The following is a 24,721-nucleotide window of genomic DNA, read 5'->3' as shown; positions in this document are numbered from 1 at the left end:
TACATTATTGTGAAGGCAGTTTTCTGTTGACTTACAAAGTGCCGTAAAATAATTAAACCCAAAATGAATTAATAATTATGATAAATCCTGCTCGCAATATTGACTAAAATAATCATGATTATCATTTTAGCCATAATCATGCAGCCCTACTTCAGAATGATAACTGCCGCTAGTTGTGGCGTAGGAAACCCACCCACAGCTGCAAAGACCACTCAATCATAGAATTACACTGTAACCAGGCTGAAAACTTCTGCAGTCAAAACACACCGGAACAGAGAGCTTAAACGAAGGGCTGACTACCCTGGACCCCACGCTGCTGCCTGCAGCTATAAATTTTTGACTGCAAATTTAATGCATTGCCTGAGTTAATTGCCTACAATTTGCTGGAAGGAAAATAAAACATAATTTAAATAAATGTAATTTTCTACTGACCAAATTGTGATATTGTAGCGAGCTGAGGGTACTTCACGTAATGATGAAGACAAGGCTCTGACGTTTGAATGCATGTGCAGGGGGTACCTGACAGACTCATAAATATACCTGTCAACATTGGGATTTGAAAATCTTCCGTCCCAGTGGAACTCCATGGACGGGTGAGTTTCCCCAAAACTGGACTATCCCTATAAATGCAGGGTTTTAATTGAAATGGTGTTGTTCAACAGGTACCGACCCCTCGAGAAGCTTCAGGTGAATTTTGGGACACCAAAGTTCCTCGCTCCAGAAGCCGTGAACTTTGACTTTGTCTCCTTCCCCAATGACCTGTGGACGCTTGGGGTGGCGACTTATATGCTGTGAGTCAAATAACGTGATGCAGCAGCCTTCTGTTGGGAACATTTAAACATTGGGCGCAACGACTGACTGTATACACAAGCCAAAGGACTTGAGCAAAGATTTTTAAGTTCCTGACCAAAGTTCTGAGGACAACCATACACAGATCAAAACGACCAGGACTTCCTCGAGAAGGTTGCACAATACCCATGTGTCGCACATTTGTTCAGTGGGTCTCTTTTAACGCCACTAATTAGAATACACTTCCAGACGATATTAAGAGTTGAAATTCCTTCTGCGACATCACAACCAAACTGAAAACACGGCTTCAGACTAAACAAATATGGTCATCATTAGTGTCTGGATTGCACATGATTGTGCAATTTGAATGCATTATATGCAATACCACTATGTAATATAATACCTATTCTGCCTCAATGTCTGTGATAACATGCATGTATTTCTATTGTTATTGAGGATTGTTTGACACAATTGTAACCTACCAAAGGCACTGATGGTGAAAATCTGCTGAAGCTTAATCTGATACATCAAATGGCAACATTTGTGTAATACCATACATGGCCCCTTACCAAAAAAAAAGGGAATATATGTCTTAATGGCCGTTAACGCTCCCCTCACCAGCAGTTGCTTGATTTTGAGATAGTCAGAAACTCTTGTGATCAGTCCCGGACTAGTCTGGGACTCTTTGCAATAATATCAGGTTGGGGCCACGTTCTCTTAAGTTTTAAGCCTTGACTTGTTACACTCACTAACTCAGAACGGATGTTAAGCCTTAAGCACAACACAAAAACAATCAGGTAAGAAGTCCAGAAGGTTTATTCCCAAAAAACAGGCGGGGGTCAAAAACAGGAAATCAATCAGAGAAGGCAAACTTATCCAGCAAGGAACAGGCAGAGACAGAAGATACAGGAACCATGTAGTCGTGCAGGTAAGCTCAGCTAAACGCAAGAGACAATCTGGCAGAGAATAAAGGGATGTGGACTGGTATTTATACTGAGGGACTAACGAGGGAATGAGCTGCAGGCGGGGGAAAGCAGGTGAAGGGAAGGGAGTGACAGCAAAGCAAAAGGGAGTGGGCGGATTTGAAATGACAGAGGTTAATGACATGGCATGAAGAAATGACCTGATGAAAATGAAGCAGATATGCTGAGAGATCAGTTAGGATTCATGACATGGCTCCTGTAGTGTGTGCCAGAATCCACAGAATGAATGTGTGATCCCCTGTGAACGCTCATCCATACTAAGTCCTGTAGTGTGTGTATTCTCTTTGAAAGCGACTCATTTCACTTTTAAAATATCCTAGAATTAGCCTTTAACATATTTGATAGTATATTTAAAGTATGTTCTCTCAAAGCCAGCTGAGCGCAATTATACACACTTTTAGAGACCAGTTAACTTAACTGCATGATTCCTTCTGTTCCCAACTCAAACCCCTTCTTATGCCCTTCGTAGGATAAGCGGCATGTCACCCTTCCTGGGGGACGACGACAGCGAGACGCTCAACAATGTGCTCATGGTCAACTGGTACTTTGACAAGGACGCCTTTGAGCACGTCTCAACAGAAGCAAGGGACTTCATTGCCAATCTGCTGATTAAGGAAAAAGGGTTGAGGAGTGAACACGCCTTATACTTTCAGGTTCTGGTTACTGGAATATATACCTGGATTTATTTCAGTGAGTGGAAAGAGTTTTTTTTAACCCAAGCCTAAAATGTTGACTCCCACCACGGGTTAATAAATTGATTGAAATCCCAGGAGGTGACAGTACTTATTCCAGACACTGTCTACAGTAAGTATAGAACATAGGGTAGACTCAATAAAGTACAATTACAGCTGTACTGTACAAAGAGTAGTTGCAAGTGGTTACTTTGCATCTCTGCTTACTGGCATCCGAACCAGAGGTGATCTCTCAAAGTGATATGTAGAGATTTTGTGGAACATTTGACTTTCTATCTTCCTAACCAATCTATATACTACCTGTGGCAGTTCTGAGGTTCGGAGGTTGTAGTAAGTTTTGTAACTACGCTAGCGGATAATATCGTTCCCACAGTGAAAGTTCAGATATTTCCAAACCAGAAACCATGGGTTGATAAATCCATCCGCTGCGCTCTGAATGCTCGCACGGCCGCTTACGACGGTCTTGTATCTGGTAATATGGACAATTACAAAGCGGCGTCGTACAATCTTCGGAGGGCGGTGAGGGATGCCAAACGGACGTACAGAGAGACTGTGGAGCTACAAATGGAACGGGGGGACACAAGACGCTTGTGGCAGGGGCTGCGGACTAGTACGAATTACAAGAGCAGCTCCCCCCCAGCCACGAGTGTGGACGCCTCCCTAGCCAACCAACTGAACTCCTTTTATGCGCGGTTCGAGTCTGGCAGCAGCACCGTTAGCTCGCCGGGTAATTGGAGTTACACCGCTGGGGATGAGCGCGCACTCTCAGTGTCTGTGCACGAGGTCAGGAGGGCTTTGATGCGGGTGAACACCAAGAAAGCTGCGGGCCCAGATGGCATATCTGGGCGAGTACTGAAGACCTGTGCTAACCAGCTAGCTCCGGTGTTCACTACAATATTCAACATCTCCCTGGCTGAATCAGTGGTCCCGTCCTGCTTCAAGAGGTCCACCGTCGTTCCTGTCCCGAAGATCACCTCTCCTGCCTGCCTGAATGACTACCGTCCGGTGGCCCTCACCTCGGTGGTCATGAAGTGTTTCGAGAGGCTGATCAAGGATTACATCTGTGCCTCCCTCCCCCGCACCTTGGACCCGTTGCAGTTCGCGTACCGGCAAAACAGATCCACGGATGACGCGGTCTCCCAGGTACTGCACACCACGCTCACACATCTGGATGACCAGAAGGGGGCCTATGTGAGAATGCTGTTCATCGATTATAGTTCAGCTTTCAACACCATAGTCCCCACCAGACTGGCTGTCAAGCTGATGGAGCTCGGACTGAATGCTCCGCTGTGCGCCTGGATCCTGGACTTCCTCACAGGCCGCCCCCAGGTGGTCAGGGTGAGGAAGTACATGTCAAGCTCCCTCACCCTGAACACAGGATCCCCCCAGGGCTGCGTCCTCAGCCCCCTACTGTACTCCCTGTACACACATGACTGTGTGGCCAGGTCCAGCTCCAACACCATCATCAAGTTTGCTGACGACACCGTGGTCGTGGGCCTGATCACCGACTGAGATGAGAAGGCCTACCGCGAGGAGGTGGCTGACCTGTCACTCTGGTGCCAGGACAACAGCCTCCACCTGAACGTCAGCAAAACCAAGGAGCTGATTGTGGACTTTAGGCGTGGATCACAATCGAGGACGCACGCGCCCTTGTGGATTAATGGGACTTCTGTCGACAGGGTGAGCAGCTTCAGATATCTGGGAGTCCACATCACAAAGGACTTAACATGGACTGTTCATACAGACACTCTGGTGAGAAAGGCGAGGCAGCGTCTTTACCACCTCAGGCAGCTGATGAAAATTCCGGGTCTCGGTGAGGATCCTCAAGTCCTTCTACTCTGGAGCAGTGGAGAGCATGACAGGCAACATCACTGCCTGGTTTGGGAACTGTACTGCCCAGGACAGGCGGGCCCTGCAGAGGGTGGTGCGTTCAGCTGAACATACCACTGGAACTACCCTCCCCCCCTTGAAGGAGTTATACACCAGGAGGTGTAGTAGCAGAGCCCGCAGGATCATGAAGGATCCTCATCACCCCAACAACGGACTGTTCCAGCTGCTGCGGTCAGGCAAGCGCCTCCGCAGTCACACAGCTAGAACAGAGAGACTGAGACTGAGTTTTTTCCCGCAAGCCATTAGAACTGTCAATGCTGACCTCACCAAGGGTCCTAACTGAGCCATACACATAGGCTCCACTACCTACTGTACTATATGTAGCATACTGTACCGCATACTGTGTCACTGTTCAGGGTTGTTCGTGATGCGGTATTGCTGCGCCGTACTGTTGTATACTGTGCTGTATTATCCCAAACACTACCTCACTCTATTCACATTCACATGCCACTTTAATGTCACATGCCACTTTAATGCACATATCTGTATATACATAGGCATATTCCCTCTATCTATTCCATTTTATTTATTTTTATTTTTTATTGTATTTTATTCTATATATTTTTATTTTATTCTATAAGTATTCAACTTACTGTATTACGTTTTAGGAGTCAGTTAGTCGGCCTATAGAAAGAAATTTTATTTTTATTTTTTCCTACGACATATTGTGTGCTATCACCGGGTGCGTTGCATTACATTTCACTGCATATATGTATGAAAGTATGTATATGTATGTGACAAATAAAAAAATCTCTCTCTCTCTCTCTCTCTGAGGGGATGGGGGTTTTACCTGTTGCTCGTTAGACCAACCAACGGGTATGGAGCCACTCTGATCCCAATTACCTAGATCCAGGTCAGGTGTGGCTGCTCAAATCACACCATCCCCACACCACACTACCCTTTACTTCAATCGGAAGTTCTCCACACATTTTTTTTTTCAGTATCCGTTAAGATTTCCACTGCTTATGCAAGCTGCATAAGCAGTTGAAAACATCTGAAACAGATTGAAATGTCCCACGCAAGTCAAATCAAAGAACACCATTCCATCAATTTTAAATGTTTCAGCGTTCATAACCTTTGGAATGCGAAAGAGGATCCTAATGTACCGAGCAGGTAGGTAGTGGGGTCAGTCTGGTTGATTTTAAAATAAATATTGAATGTAAAAAAATATGTGTATATATTTATGTGTATACCATTTTACAACCCTTTACATATAAATGTGGTTCCCCTCAAGGCTGCCTTCGTTCTCCTCTGCTCTTCTTCCTGTACACCAACAGCTGCACCTTGAGCTCAACGCTGTGAAGACAGTGGACATGGTTGTGGACTTCAGGAAGGACGCAGCCTCAATCACCCACATCACCCTGTGTGACTCCCCAGTTGACTATGTGTGGTCCTGCCTCTTCCTGGGAACCATCATCTTCCATCTTCCAGTGGGAGCTGAACATCAGCTCTGTCATCAAGAAAGTCCAGCAGAGGACGTACTTCCTGCAGCAGCTGATGAAGTTCAACCTGCCAGAGACGATCATGGTGAACTCCTACACCTTTATCATTGAGTCCATTCTCACCTCCTCCATCATCATCTGGTACGCTTCTGCAACCACCAAGGAAATGGGCAGATTGCAGCGTGTCCAGCAGAGGACGTACTTCCTGCAGCAGCTGATGAAGTTCAACCTGCCAGAGACTATGATGGTGAACTCCTACACCTCTATCAATGAGTCCATTCTCACCTCCTCCATCATCATCTGGTACGCTTCTGCAACCACCAAGGAAATGGGCAGATTGCAGCGTGTCATTCGCTCTGCTGAGAAGGTGATTGGCTGCAATCTGCCATCTCTCCAGGACCTGCACGCCTCCAGGACCCTGAGGCGTGCAAGGTAAGATTGTGGCTGACCCCTCCCATCCCGGACCCTTTGAAACACTTCCCTCTGGCAGGAGGCTGCATTCCAACAAGGCCAGGTTTCTTCCCGTCTGCAGCGGGCTTCATCAACAAGGCCTAGGACCCCCACTGATACGAACCCCCCCCCCGCCGATACTACACGGACCTGTACGCCTTTAATTGAATGGGTATATCAATGCGTTACATCAACGCATATTCCTCATTCTTCTGGACTATTATCCATGAACATTGCACATACTGTTACACTTTATACTGAACATTTGCACATTCCTGCACAAACTGTACAGCTTTATTTAAAAAAAAAAGCCAAATAAAAAGCCTTATTTTACATATTCTTACATATTTTACTTATTGTTTTCCTGTTACTCTACCTTACATTTGTTTCATGTATGGACCGAATACCAAGACAAATTCCTTGTACGTGTAAACTTACTTGGCAATAAAGAAGATTCTGTTTCTGATTCTGATATGTATGTACACACCCAGGCCACTTTATTCTGTACATCTTTCTAGTACTGGGTAGGACCTCCCTTTGGCCCACACAGAACAGCCTGAATTCTTCCTTTTCATTCCTTAGACATTCTGGTCTGTGGTGACATGATAGCGTCACACAGTTGCTGCAGCTTTGTCGGCTGCAGATTCATGCTGCAAATCTTCTATTGCACGACCTCCCAAAGGTGCTGTATTGGATATGGAATGGAATGGATATCCAGTTTCACATCCTGCTTTCCACCTGTGAAATGGGGGGGGCGGGGATGAGGTTTAGTAATTGCAGTGACCAGGACAAGTAATGTAGTGCAAAACAAAGCAGATTCTCAACAGTCAAGAGGAAAGTTCTTATTTGGATTTTTCTAATCAGATAATTGGCTCTCAAAAAGAAGACGGTTTTATTTCACGTTAGTGGGTGTGACATTTTGGATAATCCAGTTACATTTTGCCAGGAACTACTTTAACAAGACATGACATTTTCAGCTTTTGACGTTAAAATCAGCTTTTTCCGTAATGTATGGCGGACAGTGGAATAGAGTGGCATAGAAAAACGCTGAAAATGGCCTTTAAGGTGGCTACTCTAACTGCTGCCAAGGCAAATTTTCACAACTAAATTGGAAGGTAGAGATTGTTATATTTATATTTTATAGTATTCCATTGAAATATACAATAATTAGCTTGACTTGGTGTGTAAAGGGCATTGGAGTGAAATACCATCAAAGATTTTGAAGCTTTGATTAAAAAATTTTTCACCACTTGTGTCGAAACTCTTTTCTTGTGAAGATAATTATTGTCAATTGACTATCTTGGCAGATAGATATATTACCAATCACACTTAAGTATTTCTGTGGTTTTATTTCCACTAAAAACTAAGTTTATTAAGAAATTTTAATGAAGAGACCTGTAATACAGTATGTTTGGCTTGTTTTGAAAGTGGAAATTTGCTCCAATGAAATCAGTTTGACATTACAAGATGTAATGTATGATTTTTTTTATGGTTAACATAATACATTTCAGGATCAATTCCATTGTTTTTTCAAACTTTGATTTGCTTGTTAAGTGAGAGAAAAAATAAAAAAATAAACCATCTTTACACTTCAAGCCTCAAGGTAATATTAACCACGGGGAAACTATGTACTGCAAATGGAAAGTACAATAAATAAAATACACTGGAAAAACACTTAAATCTAGAATGATTTATTATGCATCGCGTTATGTTTCTCACAATTTGAAAATAAAAACATGACAACTCAATCCTTAATTTAAATCTCTCTAACTAGGTGATACTACATCTAACGCAAAATTGTTTCTAATTTTACAAAGTTTTAAGTGGTGACTGCCATATTCCAGCGGCTCTTACAGAGCCAACGCAAACACAGGCTTCACAACAACTGCATTGATGTATTTCTGACATGTATTCAGTCTGGAATGCCTTCCAAATCAGGTCGCTGTTTAAAAACGCTGTGGGCAACTGAAGTGTTGTAACTTGAGACGTTCCAGTTGCTCGTGACTTAATTGGTAAGTGTGGTTAATGCATTATATCAAAACGCTCTGAACTCTCTAATATATCAAGTATCATCATTCCAGTCTTTTGAGTTCCCTGACGGCCATAATTTTGACGCACCGCTTGTACCACAAATAAAAAGATCCTTTAACATCCAGAAAAAAAAAAAAAAAAAAAAAAAAACACGTGTCCCCGTTATTCTACAGTGGGACAAAAAGTACTTAGTCAGCCACCAATTGTGCAAGTTCTCCCACTTAAAAAGATGAGAGTCCTGTAATTTTCATCATAGGTACACTTCGACTATGAGAGACAGAATGGGGGGAAAGAATCCAGGAAATCACATTGTAGGATTTTTAATGAATTAATTGGTAAATTCCTCGGTAAAATAAGTATTTGGTCACCTACAAACAAGCAAGATTTCTGGCTTTCACAGACCTGTAACTTTTTCTTTAAGAGGCTCCTCTGTCCTCCACTCGTTACCTGTATTAATGGCACCTGTTTGAACTCGTTATCAGTATAAAAGACACCTGTCCACAACCTCAAACAGTCACACTCCAAACTCCACTATGGCCAAGACCAAAGAGCTGTCAAAGGACACCAGAAACAAAATTGTAGACCTGCACAAGGCTGGGAAGACTGAATCTGCAATAGGTAAGCAGCTTGTTGTGAAGAAATCAACTGTGGGAGCAATTATTAGAAAATGGAAGACACTGTTAATCTTGGCTCAACGCAAGACCTCATCCCGTGGAGTCAAAACGATCACAAGAACAGTGAGCAAACATCCCAGAACCACACGGGTGGACCTAGTGAATGACCTGCAGAGAGCTGGGACCAAAGTAACAAAGGCTACCATCAGTAACACACTACGCCGCCAGGGACTCAAATCCTGCAGTGCCAGACGTGTCCCCCTGCTTAAGCCAGTACATGTCGTGGCCCGTCTGAAGTTTGCTAGAGAGCATTTGGATGATCCAGGAGAGGATTGGGAGAATGTCATATGGTCAGATGAAACCAAAATAGAACTTTTTGGTAAAAACTCAACTTGTCATGTTTGGAGGAGAAAGAAAGCTGAGTTGCATCCAAAGAACACCATACCTACTGTGAAGCATGGGGGTGGAAACATCATGCTTTGGGGCTGTTTTTCTGCAAAGGGACCAGGACGACTGATCCGTGTAAAGGAAAGAATGAATGGGGCCATGTATCGTGAGATTTTGAGCGAAAACCTCCTTCCATCAGCAAGGGCATTGAAGATGAAATGTTGCTGGGTCTTTCAGCATGACAATGATCCCAAACAAACCGCCCGGGCAATGAAGGAGTGGCTTCGTAATAAGCATTTCAAGGTCCTGGAGTGGCCTAGCCAGTCTCCAGATCTCAACCCCATAGAAAATCTTTGGAGGGAGTTGAAAGTCGGTGTTGCCCAGCGACAGCCCCAAAACATCACTAGTCTAGAGGAGATCTGCATGGAGGAATGGGCCAAAATAGATGAACTTTTGTTATTGACCAAATACTTATTTTCCACCATAATTTGCAAATAAATTCTTTAAAAATCAGACTGATTTTCTGGATTTTTTTTCCCCCTCATTGTCTCTCATAGTTGAGGTATACCTATGATGAAAATAACAGGCCTCTCTCATCAAGTGGGAGAACTTGCACAATTGGTGGCTGACTAAATACTTTTTTGCCCCACTGTATATGGGATCTGACCTGTGACAGAATCTGAACTTTTTAGTGAATCAGTCCCCACAACACTTTTGGTGTGGAGTGACTGAAAATTACAAAATGTTTACCAGCTCCATAGCTGAATGCCCAAGTTGCTTGTTTATTAAAACATGTCTTGTTTTGTTCATCACTGCTAATCAGTAATCCCATAGTTAGCACTTGGAGTTGACCAGTACTCAATCGTTACCACTTAGAAAAAAAAAAAACGGCATTAGTAATTTTGAAAAATTGGCATTCGCCATTGGCCATTTCGAAAAATCTAAATTAAAAAGCTATCTGTGCAGTGATTTGCATTTGTTAAATTCCTTCAGATAATTATCTATGTAAACATTCCAGACTGAATTGAGGTAATGTGAAAGGAGAACAAATGTCTTGTAGATTGCTAGGCAATACAGTACTTAGTTTCGCTAAAAAATAGTTCTCTAAAGTTAACCTCAATAAAAATATCTATGACCTACAACGTATGTGTGCTTGCTCGCTGACAAAAATAAAACTATACAGACATCTTCTCTGTTGCTAGGTGGAGAGTAACCTGTCGCTCTTCTCTGAGGTAGTCAACAAGTAGATTTTTTTTTTTTTTTTTTTTTTTTTCCCCAAAAAGGCATGAATAAACAGCAAATATCTATTAACTCCAGAACACACAGCTATTAGCGAATGAGTCTTCAGATTTCCAAAAGTTCTCCTCGCAATTTCAACACATTTCCACATCTTAACCATCCGCCTAAACTGTTTGAATGGTAACAAGTTAAAACCACTTATGGTTTTTTTTTGTTTGCAGTAGGAAAAAAATAACAAACAGAGGTAGGAAATTTGAATTATAACAATGTTGCTAAATAGTTTTAGATTCATAAAAATCTACCTTTATAATTTCAAACTAATGGCACAAATAAGAGCCAAAATAACTAAAAGCAAAAATATAGGGGAAAAAATACTAACAGTTCTGAACATTTGATGAGGTAAATAGAATTTCCAAAGAATTTCTTTTTTTTTTTAACACAATGTCATAAGTGCTTAAACCCAGTTGAGAGGTTAGACACTCTTATAGAGGCACAACAGTAGTGTTTTAAGACATCGGTGCAACACGGATTGAGTAAAAGTACTTCAAAATGTAGAATAAAATGGAAGTAAGGCAGAGTAGTGAAACAGACATTTTCAGTAACAATCTCCTGGGAAGAAAAACAAAAAATTCTAAAATGTGTTTTTTTATGAAAATGTGACCATTTCCAATAAGGGGCGGGTCTGCAGACCGAAACACACTGAAGCAAAAACCGCAGCTGTCCACCAGAATCATACGCATAGGTGTCTGCCGATGTACTACCAAAAAATGTCAGTGTGCACCAAAAATAAAAATTGTTTAAACTTTGAAAAATGTTGTTAAACTTACTTTTGACGTTCTAAATTTCAAGTTGCGAAATCGTAGGTGTGTTGTTCCGAATTATTTTTCTGTCGTTTGTATGCATGTTCGCAGAAGAGCGTTTCAGCCTTAGGGGCTCTCCCCAGACTGGTTTAAAAATCCGTCTTTGACAAGTTTGCTAATCAAGGGAAATCAGATATGAAAAAGATGCTCTGCAAACTCCTCTATGTAACCACTGCAATGCATGGATATACTTTACACAAGCCTTCCAAATACAGCACTTTTCTCAGTAGGCCTTCACTTCACCTTGACTTTTGGATGGGCAATGGATCATATTTGACATTGTTTTACAAAACTGCATAACTTACCATTTTCTAATAAAACTTAATATATATATATATTGTACAAGTGCCATGAAAGGTTGACTAGGAATATGAAATAGTAATAGACTGTTTTGAGGGGGGAGATGAAAATGACATTTGCACTTACATTTGAAAACCAAACAATGTCACATACTGTTCTATGGTTAAGAATAAGAAAGCGATCAAGACGCTTCACAAATTTTGGAGCTGATGCCCAAAGTTCATAGCGGAACAAAGGCAAAGCCAAAAGGTTGATACTACCTTATTCATCAGCTAGAAAGTGAAAACTTTCAAATAAGAGATACCGATACTGGCATCAGTTTCAACGTCGCGCACTTGTGAAATCTAAACTCAATACCAAAGCATGTGATGTTAGTGGACTCAATGTCCGGTCATTTTTGGAATTCATTGATACTGTCTTCTTAAATTTAGACAATGCAACAAATAAATCATTTATTGAAATTAACACTCTGGGTCTTCAAAATTGGTGATAAAGTAGTATTAATATCTTTCTCACTATCAGTAGGTAGATGAGTCCTCAGAACTGGTATCACTGCATCCTAATGCTTGCTAGTTGACAGGCTCTGAGGGGAAATGGTATTTAGGGGGAAAACTAATAGTTACTTAGTGTTGATTACTGTTTAATAGTAATAGAGACATTTATTGTTCTAGTTGAAATACCCAGAAATTGTTTCAGGATTTTTTTTTACAGAATCATAAATGAGACAGCTGATTTAATAAAGGGCCAATGTGACATGTACCGTCTCCACTGACTTGAGGTTAAACTTTAAAAGGCCAGAAGTGTAAGTAGTCTATGCTTTAGAAGGAAGTTAATCTCCAACGTGGCACCTTAGTGGAAATTTTAAGAGTTGTCCGTATTATACAAGTGAAGAAAGAATTGAACGAAAAATAACTACCCGCAAACACGTCCCTGAGCACCTTAATCGGCGTACTCAATATGAACTTCATGGACGACCATTAACTCCAAATTTTGACAAATTGCAGATGGGTGGTCTTTGAACGGGTGAGTAGTTCGCACTGGGGGCGTACATAAAGTTGCCACATATGAACTCAAAACACTGTCTTCATTTGCGTCTTGTTTTAAAACACGCATTTTTGCCCAAAAGGTTGTTTCATTGTGAGTATACCGGCACCATTAATTATGGGTCTTCAGCAGCAAAGCAGTTTTTCCTTAACACATGTTGTGCTACACCTGTGCCTATGCTCTTGTGCTAAGTGCAACAACTGTTTGTAACAGATTTTTAAAGTACTCTATTTTGGTTGAACTGAGAAAAACAAGCTTTTTTTTTTTTTTTTTTTTTTTTTTTTTTAAATAATGAGGTAATACTGATGAGGTGATCTGTTGTGTTAAGAAAAAAAAAAGATTAGCATATTAGCATCAATGAGCTAAATGAGCTTCTCCTCCTTCAAAAAAGCCTTGCAATGCTATTTCCCCTTATTCCAAAAATGAATATGCAAGGAGGACTAAAGCCAACATACACTGATCACAGATAAGTCTGTCTGTGCCACATGAAGTTTCTCTCGTAGCAATTTGGAGCATCCCATCAGGTTAGGGAGGCAGCTGCTCATTGCTGGAAGGCCTGGTAGTAGCGAGGTATGGGGGTGGAAGTGCTCATTGCAGGACCACTATACCCATGAGGTAGCTGGCTGTGGTTGTGGGCTCCAGGGCCCTGGGGTACGGGAGCCTGGGGAGGCTGCAGGAGGGTAAACGGCCCTGGGGCATGCGGGGCCAGGCCTGTGGAAGACGAGGTGGAGGGGTTGGAGGCGGCGGTAGATGGGTAACCCATCACCAGCCCTCCCATCCCCACATGGGTGCTGTAGGGTGGCAGGCCGAAGGGCAGGAAGCCCAGCAGAGGACCCAGGTCCATGTTGGTGGCACAGGACAGCTCAGCCCCAGTCATCCCCGGAGCGTCAGGCAGTACCTCCCGCTGGGGGGAGGAGGAGGTCACGGCAGAGGATGAGGTAGCAGAGGTGGCTGTGCTCAGGTGGTTGGGGGGGAGGCCACTTTGCAGGTCCATGAGGAAGCTCTCCACGTCAGCGCGTGGATATGAGGTAGATCCATGCTGGTACCTGGGCATGTTGCCGTAGGGCTGTTGCTGCCCATGGAGATGGGGGTGGTGCGGCTGCTGTTGTGGCTGCTGTGGGGGCGGCGGAGTCTGCAGGTGGTGGTGTTGATGGGTATGTGGTGATGGAGGGGGCATGTGGCGACCCACAGCCATTGCTGAGGACAAGGAGCTCTGCATGAGCCCGTGATGGTGGCTCATCCCTGGCACGGGGCTCGTCATGGGGTAGGAGCCGTACACGTCCACCGAGAAATTCTCTGGAGGCTCTTTGGAGGAAGCTCCCACGTCACAGCTTACTGGGCTGGGCTCCTCCTTCACTGGACACGGAGTGGCCACAGGTGTTGAGGCTGCCACAGTGGCGTTGGTCATTCCGGCAGGCGTCAGCCCAGCCTCCTGGGCGTGGCTCTTCTTAAGGTGGCGTGTCAGGTGGTCCCTGCGGCCAAAGCGCTGTGCACAGCGCGGGCACAGGAAGTCACGTCGACCTGTGTGTACCACTGCGTGGCGGCGCACATCTTTGCGGGTGTAAAAGCGGCGGTCACAGCGCTCACAGGAGTACTTCCTTTCCCTCACGGGCATGGTGGCATTGCCCTCTGGTGGTGGCGGCTGGGGGGGCGGTGGCCTATCATTGTGGCTGCCCAGGTGCGCAAGCAGAGAGGGAGCCCCCTCAGGACAGGGCAGGCCTACTGCAGTGCTGTGGGCTGCCACCAAGTGGCGTCTGTAACCTAGCTGGGTGTTGTACTGCTTCCCACACTCCTGGCACTGAAAGAGCTGCCTGCTGGCTGGGTGGCCCTCCTCCTGCAGCAGCTGGCTTTTCAGATGGTCCTGCTGTTGGAACATCGTTTAGCAGACACAACAACGCTCTCTCTTCTTGTGCACAGGGCCTTTGGCCAGAAGCCTGACCAGACACAGACAAGACTCATGGGTATATTCCAAGGGGCTGACCATCAGACTAGACGCGCCTGGCCTTCTTGCTAATTCCAAGTGGCTGGATTAATGATAAGTGCTGTTTGTTGAGTGTTTGACGGCCGCTTACAGCAATGACTAGTGGTCTGTCCTGCCTTACTGGGGTGAGCTTGTATCCGGCACTTGGTTCCAGTGACAGCCGCTGCCATAGCAACCCAAAAAGGGCTGTGGTGAGGAGAAATCAGAAACCCTTTGCGGCCTCGGAGGTTCTTGTCCAATTATGTATATGTGTGTTCCTTTTTTTTCCCCCTCCAGAGAAGAATTGTAGTGTCGGCTCATATGTGTATTAACCATTCAGACTGCCAAGAATGCCAGCGTTTTCGTAGATGATTTAAAAGGCCAGCCGGGCATTTTCAAATATCTGCAAAAAAATAAAATAATAATAAGACACAAGAGTTCTGATTTGAGAAGCAGTATAGATAATTAGGGATATGCAAATGCCAGTATTTCTGCTAGATAAAAAATGGTATGGTATGGTCATATGAGAATATGTTCAATATAGGAAGGACCCTTAAGTCAGATATTAAATAAATGCCAGTATTGGAGGCGGATGATCCGCTGTGGCGACCCCTAACGGGAGCAGCCGAAAGAAGTAGTCAGATATTAAACAAAACTGACTTGAATTTTCAATTTGACACAAACGCATATTAGATGTCTCCAAGCAAGAAATGATTTGTTAATCTATAAAATAAATGTATAGATGTTATCAGACTTGTTAAATATCAAGCACAAGTAGAAACGTGCAAGGTTCATTTGTTCCGGCTGCCCATGTACATCTCTCGCAATAATTATTTTGACTGTGACATATTCAAGTTCAGCTCCCACTAACTAACCGGGATCTGAAATATTTTAATTGATTAAAGGATTAAAATTAAGACTGGCTTTTTAAGCCAGCATTATATAGTGTCTAATTCTAAATGCTGCAATGATTTCTAAGAGTATACATTGTGTGCATCACTGGAATCTATCTAAAAATCTAACATTTTCTTTCAGCTGACGATGTACCGAAGAAACATATTACTCATTTAGTATGGCATATATAGTTTGGAATAAAAAATTATTTATTTAAAAATTTAAAATGTTATTTAATTATTAATTACTTAGTGAACATGTGACTTTACATTACGTTTAGCAGATGTTTTTGTCCAAAGCGACTAACAATAAGCATTGGTATATTAAGTATTGGTAACAATAAGTATCAAACCAATTGCATGTCAGTCACAGTCAGCTAGATATTGTATAGAAACGAGTAGTACTAGCAGAGTTATAGAAAGTATGTAAGACATCAAGGGAAAAGAGATGCTCATGGCGTAGAAGTTCTACTTACAGAAGACAAAATAATTGTTAAAGTCACTTCAATTATACAGGGCAAAGCAGGCACAAACAACTTATGTGCTAGCTTCTGATCAATATCAGAATGAAATAGAAATGTGGGGGGAATGTGTTTGGATGCTAATTGTTGTCTACAATAATGGGAGTTTATGAAATATATTAAAAGCATTTATTTGTATTATTTTAACCTGGGTATATTATGAGACAGGTTACTGTCATAAAAACCCATTTCTTTAAAATATTGAGTTCTGGCGAGGTTCCTTTCCCTGATTTTGTTACACTGAATGGTTGTATTTGCAATTACATCACTGCTATTAACTTAGTTAACATCTTCGGCAATCAATGTAGGCTTTATTACAAAAAGTTACTTTAGTTACTTTAGTTTATTTCCCTCATTATACAACATTTTCTTCCCAATTCGTTATAAAGATATAGCTACATATCCTACATACCGTCAGATGGTTCTGTCACAAATACTGTGGTTCTATGTTTTTTAGAGTATTGTCCTATCTCAGCACTATTTTTTAACCCATTCACCCACCAAATTTGCTCATGCTCAAACATATCCACGCAGAGCTGTCTGTTTTGGAATTCTTGATGAATGAGCTGCAATATTCGCAAATCAAGTTCTAGGTTTTTTAAGCTATTGGTGCCATCTCGTGGGTTCCAGCATGGTCGCTAACATCAAGCACATCCACTATTACGCTTGACGCCGATTTATTCTGTATTATCTTCCGTTCGCATGTATAACGTAGGTCGGCGGAGTGTTCGATTTATAGCGTGAAATAAATTAACTCGGGGGGTTTACCCGTGAATGAAACGAAACTTAAACGAGGCCAAAGCGTCGTTTCCCCTACGCAATAAGCAGCGAATGTGGCGGTAACCGAACAGCCAAGATATAGTTTTTTTTCTTCTTCTTTAGATAAGCAACATTCGCCGCTTACCGAGTCTTGTTTCAGCGGGTCAAGGCAATCGTGCGGCGGATGAATGCACTGTTTGCTTCCAGGCTAGGGCTAGCCTACCTGGATTCACGAGGCGAGGCTTTGACCCTGACTGAACGTACATATTACTCCAAGTCCAATTTGAACATTTCGTTGCTAGCCCTTGTGTAGCAACGACACATGCGAAATAACCGTAGTTCGCAAGAAGTCCTCGGGTATTAGCTTCGAAAGCAGCCGCGGTGGTTACGTTCAAACAAAACAGGTACAGATTATTAAAAAAAAAAAAAAAAAAAAATCTAAAAATCAGTCGGCAAGTTTTAAGTCTCGAAAGTTTACGAGTCGGCGAGGAAGGTTTGTTGTTTTTTTTTTGGGGGGGGGGGGGGGGGGCAAGTTTAATAAACTTATCATTTGCCGTCCTGAACTCCGAAAAAAAAACGGTCGAAAACTTACCTCCGGGCCCTTCGCCGTGGTGGCTTTTGAAATTCGTCTCCCGGCTGACTTTAAAGTGAACGCTTCTTGAAAAAAAGAAAATGTCTGATACTCGGGGCCTGGACTTTGTCGCCGCGGCGTTGGGAGTTGCGAGGCGCGTGCATTGTGGGAGCGGTGACGTCAGAGGCAGCACTTTGACCAACTTTTGCGTGGAGGCCAGCGAGGAGACTGCACCATCTGTTTGGTTTTTTGAAAAATAATATTACTAGTGATACTATAACAATAAGGACAACGACACTTACTACATTATAACAACAACCGTTACATGGTGGCCAAGTTGAGGGCATTCAAGGGAATTCAATCACTTTTCAAACGAAACAATTTGCACTGTTATACCGTGTGTCTAAATTATATGAGTGATTAGGAATTATATAAATTCTATATACATTTATAACCAATAACGCGAAGACATGTCAAGGATATGGTCAAAGATGATTTTTGGGGAAATTAAACAAATATTTTCATTAGAATATTCACATTCAATCATTATCTATTATCTAGAGCAGATTGAAAAAAACCTTTTGACCAATCTGGCCCATGTCCTAGAATGAGTTTATGACACGTCTTATCTAATTATTATACTAATATTAAAATGCATGCATGGATTGACCATTGCATTCTGTCATTATCAAGATCTCAAAATTATGTTAATGAAAAAAAAATATATATATGTTCCCTTCACTGAAAAAAGATAACATTAGACTGACTGTTATGTTGACTTGTTGATTGTGTAATAATTCTGGTAGTTATATAAAGGTGGTTAGATTATGGTGTCATACATATGGTGTTGTGTGTACGTTTGTGAGTGTGTAAGAAGAATAAAAAGTATAAAAAAAATTGAATGAAATGAAAATAGCATATACTGTATGTACACATCTATCAAAGAAGGTAGGGAGTAGCACCTGTGCAGCTGACTACTACTGCTACTAACAATAACAATAACTAAAATAATAAGGATAATAGTACTAACGGTAATAATAATAATAATAATAATAGTAGCAATAATGTAAGTATCATTATTTTAACCACATTTTATTATTGATACTTTGTCAGTGTTGTCTGTGTTATGTGTGGTGTTACTGCATGAGTGTAAAACAAGGCATTTCTAATTGTCGATCGATCCGTCCGTAGAAAAGCAGGTATGAGGGATGGTAGCTCAGGCGGTAGAGCTGGTGGTCTAATAATCTAAAGGTTGCTGGTTGGATCCCAGGCTCCTCCTGCCAGCATGCTGTAGTGTCCTTGAGCAAGACACTTAACCCCCTGATGGCTGCGTCCGTCGGTGATGAACAATTGTAAGTCGCTTTGGCTAAAAGCGTCTGCGTAAAGTAATGATACCCATTTAGTGTTTCTTGTGGGATCTGATTTTAAATCCATGCAGATGATTAGAAGAGTTGCACACGGAAGTGTACAAAAGACGTGATAGCACAACAATGAACCGATAGACGCACACAAAATCTATCACTAAGATTTGGTGCTCCGCAAAATACTGCCAGCTATTGGCGACCAACAGGAATTTCAACAACATTGGCGAAACTCCGTATGCAAGTCCAAAACGCGTTTTTTGTATATATATATATATATACATATATACACACACACTTCAACAAGAGGTATATAATTGCCGTTTCACCACCAAACAAGGTGCTCTTGTGATTTAAAACTGTGTGAATCTCATTAATGCATTTAAATAGCGGCAAAATTATGATCTTTATATTATTTACTTGAATAGTTTTTTGTGTATTTCACAATGTATCACAATGCATTATTATTAAAAGTAAAAAATCCGTATATGCTGTTATAATAGTCTCTTTCAAAATGTCTATATCAAATGACATTATCATTCTTTCATTCTCATTATATATTCTATTCATTTTATATGATATCAATTTCATAATTTCTCCAATTATTTTAAAAGAACGATACGAGTTATTAATACAGTACGTACAAAGGCACCCTTCTGTGGGGAATAAAATGCATTTGAGACATCACGTCTGATTTTTAGATTCCGTGGAAATTAAAATGCCCACCCCATGAAATATGTATATATCTTTTGTCCAAGTTGTGTTGTTGAGAATCAAACAACATCTCTCGGGGATGAGGTCGTTTAGTGTTTCAGCACGGGCAGGGTGGAGGCAGGGTGGAGGCAGGGTGGAGGCAGGGTGGAGGCAGGGTGGAGGCGGGCGCGGGCTTGTTTTTGTGTTGCATTCCTGCAGTGTGTTTGACCCTTGACCCCGCCGCCACCGTTGCGTTCTCTCCGCCTCGCATTCCTAAAAGGGTTTTTCCTGCGGTAGTAGAGCGAAGGCTGCTCGCCTGTCACTGCGCCCACTGCTGCTACAGGCTGGCTAGGGATTTTTTTTTTTTTAAAGAGAGCTAGCGAGGTGCAAAAAGAAAAGAGGAGAAGCGAAACAACATATGATGCTTTAGCCCCAGAGTGGTAGACAACGGAGATTTGCGTATCGCCGTGCACAGAGGAGCGGAGAGCGCCGTTTCCGTCGTCGTTTGCTAGCCAGCTAACACGCCGCACACGGCTTCCCGACCCGCCGCCGAACGCTTTTGTGGCGATTTGAAGAGACGGTGAACGACCACCGAGCCGAGCGTGGCGGAAATGAAGGACAAACAAAAGAGAAAGAAGGAGCGCACATGGGCTGAGGCGGCTCGCATGGTAAATAAATAAAAATAAATAAACAAACAAATAATTAAATAATAATAATAATAATAATAATAACCACAACCCGCTTGACGCGCGTCGCGTTTTGGCACGATTTGTTTCCATTGGGGAGGGGAAAGGGTTTTGCCCCGGTTCTCGCACAGCGCGTCCCGCGTTTCGGGCGTTCTCCTCACAACCGCGGCCCCGAACGGCGCTAAAACAACCGTTCGTGAATTACAAGGACACAGGCGAACCCGGCTGCAAGACAAACAAAAAAACGAGTTTCCATTTTCAGCGTGTCGTTCTGTCCGCTAGCCCCGCAAAACCCTCGCCGTTTACCTGACAGCGAGCCAGCTAGCGCAGGCTGCTAACGTTAGCCGCTAATATTTCGCTAGCAACAATTCTGTTTTCGCCCCTTTGTTTGTTAGGTAGCGAGTTGGCTAACGTCAATCGTCAGCAACGCCAACAGCGTTACCCGGTCAATATCGACCAGATTCTCCCAAATAAAACGACCCATAATTAAACGCAATACCCTTAACGTATCACGTATCCAATATTATAGTATAGCAGTTAAACATTAACGGGGCTCTGGGCTAATTCCGTCCGTTAGCAATGAATGACACAGCGTGGCTAGTGAATACAGAACCCCCCCTCTCTACAAAATTTCCCTCAGGACGAGTATTTTGGCAGGAAAATTAGATCCACGCACTGAAGATCAACCGATTTAGTTGGTACAGGTTTACGAGCTAGCGATCACATTGCAGGCCAGCATTGTGTTTGCCAAGCCTTTATGGATCTACACAGTGTGCATCTGCAGGATGACAGTAGATTACTTTGTCTCCAGTTTATCACTGCCTCACAGCAAAGCAGCGCTTAGAAAAAAAAGCTAATTTTTCAGGTTTAAAGTTACATTTCAAATTGAATAGCCCAAGTGAAGTATTGTTGCTCTCACTGATGTTTTTTCATTGTTACCTTCATTGATCTCATGTCATCACAAATTGAGTTTAATATTATAATAGATTGTTGTTCTGCCCTCTTCTGCAGTGTAACTTACTAATATAGTTTAGACGTAGGAATCCACAGCAACAAAGAGCTAAAGGTGAAGTATATTCATGCATTAACCCAGCATCCTGAATTTACACCTTTTTTTAAGCATTGTTTAAATTTATCATTACCTGGATTTTAATTATGTGCTCTTGAACAACTATGGCTTTCAACATTTATTGTGTTTGTGCAAAATGTACTCATTGCCACTGGAACAGATCATTTATATCATTTTGAGAAGGTCGTGTGTAACCTGATTGGCTAATAGCAGGAAGTTGCGTTGAAGCTAAGTGTAAAGTGATTGGCTAAAACACCATGCTCAATCTAATTGGCGCAATGGCGCTCCTGACAAGCAAGTTTGTGGCAGTAAATATTACACTCCAACAGCCAGATACAGCAGAAACTGGCTTCAACTAGGTTACTAGGTTTTCTATGGACACGCTCTATCTAAAGTTCAAAGGCAACTCCGTATTAGACATGTCATATTATGCTAAATATCTTCTTGGTTATAGATAAATGCAGTATTAGAAAAAAACCTAAATCAAGATTATGCATTTTTGCTCAGTTTTTTTAAGGGTTGTGTTTAAAAAGACATCAAATCCGGTGATTTGTCTGTTGAGCTATGCCGTCCCCATTTGGAAGGGAACAGTGTATAGCCACCCATTCAATTGGAACCCTGGATTAAAATGCCAAAAGCCACACCCACAGTATGAATGGGAATGCAATAGCATGTTCATTTCTTAGATTAAGCCCATATGTTGGTGAGAAGTCTTGCGGTGCAGATGAAAGGCTTTAGATTCTTGACACGTTTTCTAAACATCTACACTCTTGGGGAATCAATTGTTTTTATTTATAGAATTATTTATTTTGTCTTTTATTATGCTAAAACATGGTTCTTTGATATTTATTACCAGACTATGTATAATAAAACAACTGAGAATCAAGCCAAAACATTTTATCTAGCGCAGGGGGGCATTGTTGGCAATCGGGCTGGGTATCGTTTAATATATTTCATTACCTGTATTGATACAAATACCTTAACTTTGATACCAATTCCCTTTTTCTTTTTTTTTTTTTTACCTGAAAAGCTAGTTATAGTTAAAAATACATGCTTGAATTAATAGTGTACTGGTTCTAAGGTTGTCTGTGTGTTCAACCCAAAGTGGCACCCTTACTGTCCTAGGCCTTGTTTCTCCCTTTTTAAAAGGACATCCAGAAGAACCAAAATACAGCCATGTCCATAAAAGAAGGCAAGCAGCCATCCACTCCAGAACTGATTGCAAAAACCACTGTAATACCCAAATGTTTTTCAGTTGCTCTAGTACTGTGAAATATTTAGTTATGTATTAACGGAACTGATTATCTCATACCCGACTGCAGATATATTGGTGATTTTGAAACGTTATCACTTTCATTTTTAAATGAAAATCACTCAAATGAGATCTGGTCCTTGACATGGTTGAACCTGATACAGGAACCTCTGTTAAGTTATTCAATTACCTTTTTTGAGAAGCCGGTGAAGGGGAAGCGTTTGGTCTCCACCCTTTTCACTGTGACACTTTCGATCATACAGTGTACACCTGCTTTTTGTATGGAAGTTTACTTTTTTTTGTTTACTATTGGCACTTTCAGAACATATCTTACATATATCATTGATAACACTAGTATTGATGTAAAGGTAGATCAACTAAACTGTAAAAGTCTCCCAACTTAATGTCTCAACAGTAACTGTATATTTGGTTTGGATTTAGTGCTTGTATTCATGACAAATTGCATTTTTGACTCATCCTTGCTCGACTGCTGACTTTTCACTGACGGTCACATATCCATCTTCTTTATGTCCAAAGTTTAAATGTTGCAAATTGGAAGCGCTGAAAGGAAACCCCAAACCATAATACAAAAGAACTGTAGCTGTTGGCTAACAAACTGTCTATTTTCTAGGTTTTGGAGAACTTCTCTGATGCCCCCATGACTCCCAAACAAATCCTCCACGTCATCCAGACGAAGGGGCTCAAGGAAATGAGGTTTGTTGCATGTGCAAGCACACACCCACACACAGACAGTATTCCAACAGTGGAGGCTAGATGGGTTCATGTATGAGAGTTTCCCTTGATCTATGTATTTGAGAACGTGTCTTTTTCTCCTTGTCCATTCTCCGCTATAGAGTTCTACCATTGCAGTGGAGCGTTTCATATACTTTGTCTGAAACCCGGTAGATTGTCCTGAATTTGACCTAGAATATTGTCATCAAAACTTAGGTGTCACATTGACTGTGCATACTGGTGAATCAAAACTGCTCTACCATATTACAAGGTTCTTGCGCAGTATGGAAAAGGTGGAATTAGATTTTAGTAATTTGTTTTCCAACTATTGCTCCTATTCTGTTTTAAAATATAAAATCCAGAATTTCTAAAAAAAATAAATTGATCGTACAAGCAGAGTATTTTCCATGGTGTTTGGAACAGGCAGCCAGCGCAGCCAAAATGTTTACCACTGTGTGAGAGAGCACAGGCCAGAGCAAGCTTGATGTCTCGAAAGCTTGGCAAGAAGTATGGTGTGCGACTGAACGCACACTCCTATGCCGGGCTGCCTCCACAACTGTACATCCTGCAAAACAGCTCTGCCACAAGTGAAGTTGTCTGTGTATGGTGTTAATTCATTTGATTTGAGCTAAGGTACCTAGCAACAATCTTCTGGCAATTATTCGGGAACATATCATTTATAGTCAGAATGTAAAATACATGTTAACAGATGTATTTTAAAACCATTTATTTATGTAATTTACATCTAGTTATTTGTACTAGAAATCTACTAAAATCTAACAGCATGAAAAGTATGGAATTTTGAAATTGAAAATTTGTAGGAACCTTGAAATTTTAGTAATGTAATTTAATAATAAATTTCAATAAATAGCTTGTAATGAGACTCATCAAATTTATTGTTCCACAAAAGCTGAATGTGAGTGAAGGTAGGTAAGTTTGGTTTCTGATATTGATCCCTATCTAACAGCTGACTCTCGGTAGTTACCCTAGGTAGTTGGCTCGTATTTCTTACTACCGAACATCCTTATAGTATCTTGCACCGTTATATTATCACCAACTATAACTAGCGTATAACTAAGCCTACAGTATAATCTTATTAGGGGGCTCGGTAGGTCTCAGATCATTAAAACAAACCAGTTGACGACCGTTTGACGCTTGCTGCTGTGGTTCCAGGATATATTCTTGGAACGACATTAGGCTTCGGGACCAAAACACATACACTTTTGCATTAGGGTGCGGCAGTCGTCATCTGTAGAGGACAGGAACAAATTTTGAATAAAATTTGAATATTTAAAAATAAATCACTATTCGAATGCTGAAAATGCCATTTGATAGTGTATTTATTTTTATAAATAAATTATTTATTATAAATGTCTTGGCTAACATTTATAACATCAATTCTCATTGAGAGTGAACACATATTATAGAGAAATATTCCCGGTAACGGTGTGTGGAGACTCACAAGCCTTTGACCAGAATTTTTGGTAATTCCACAGATGTGGC

The 24,721-nt window shown here is 41.7% G+C and overlaps 1 protein-coding gene across 1 annotated transcript; it reads right to left on the bottom strand.

The window, feature by feature from the left end:
* Positions 1 to 13,262: 13,262 nt before the first annotated feature.
* LOC307241531 (zinc finger protein PLAGL2-like) lies at positions 13,263 to 14,956 on the bottom strand (the record flags this gene model as incomplete). The annotated part of the gene is made up of 1 exon (XM_080015681.1): positions 13,263 to 14,956. The coding sequence occupies exon 1, from the start codon at positions 14,595 to 14,597 to the stop codon at positions 13,263 to 13,265; it is 1,335 nt and encodes a 444-aa protein (XP_079871807.1). The 5' UTR covers positions 14,598 to 14,956.
* Positions 14,957 to 24,721: the final 9,765 nt, after the last annotated feature.

Source organism: Zeus faber (genome assembly GCF_960531495.2).
Source record: "Zeus faber genome assembly, chromosome: 15".
NCBI classification, from domain to species: domain Eukaryota; kingdom Metazoa; phylum Chordata; class Actinopteri; order Zeiformes; family Zeidae; genus Zeus; species Zeus faber.
Note: the sequence above shows the minus strand (reverse complement) of the source record. Positions and strands in the feature narration are given on the sequence as shown.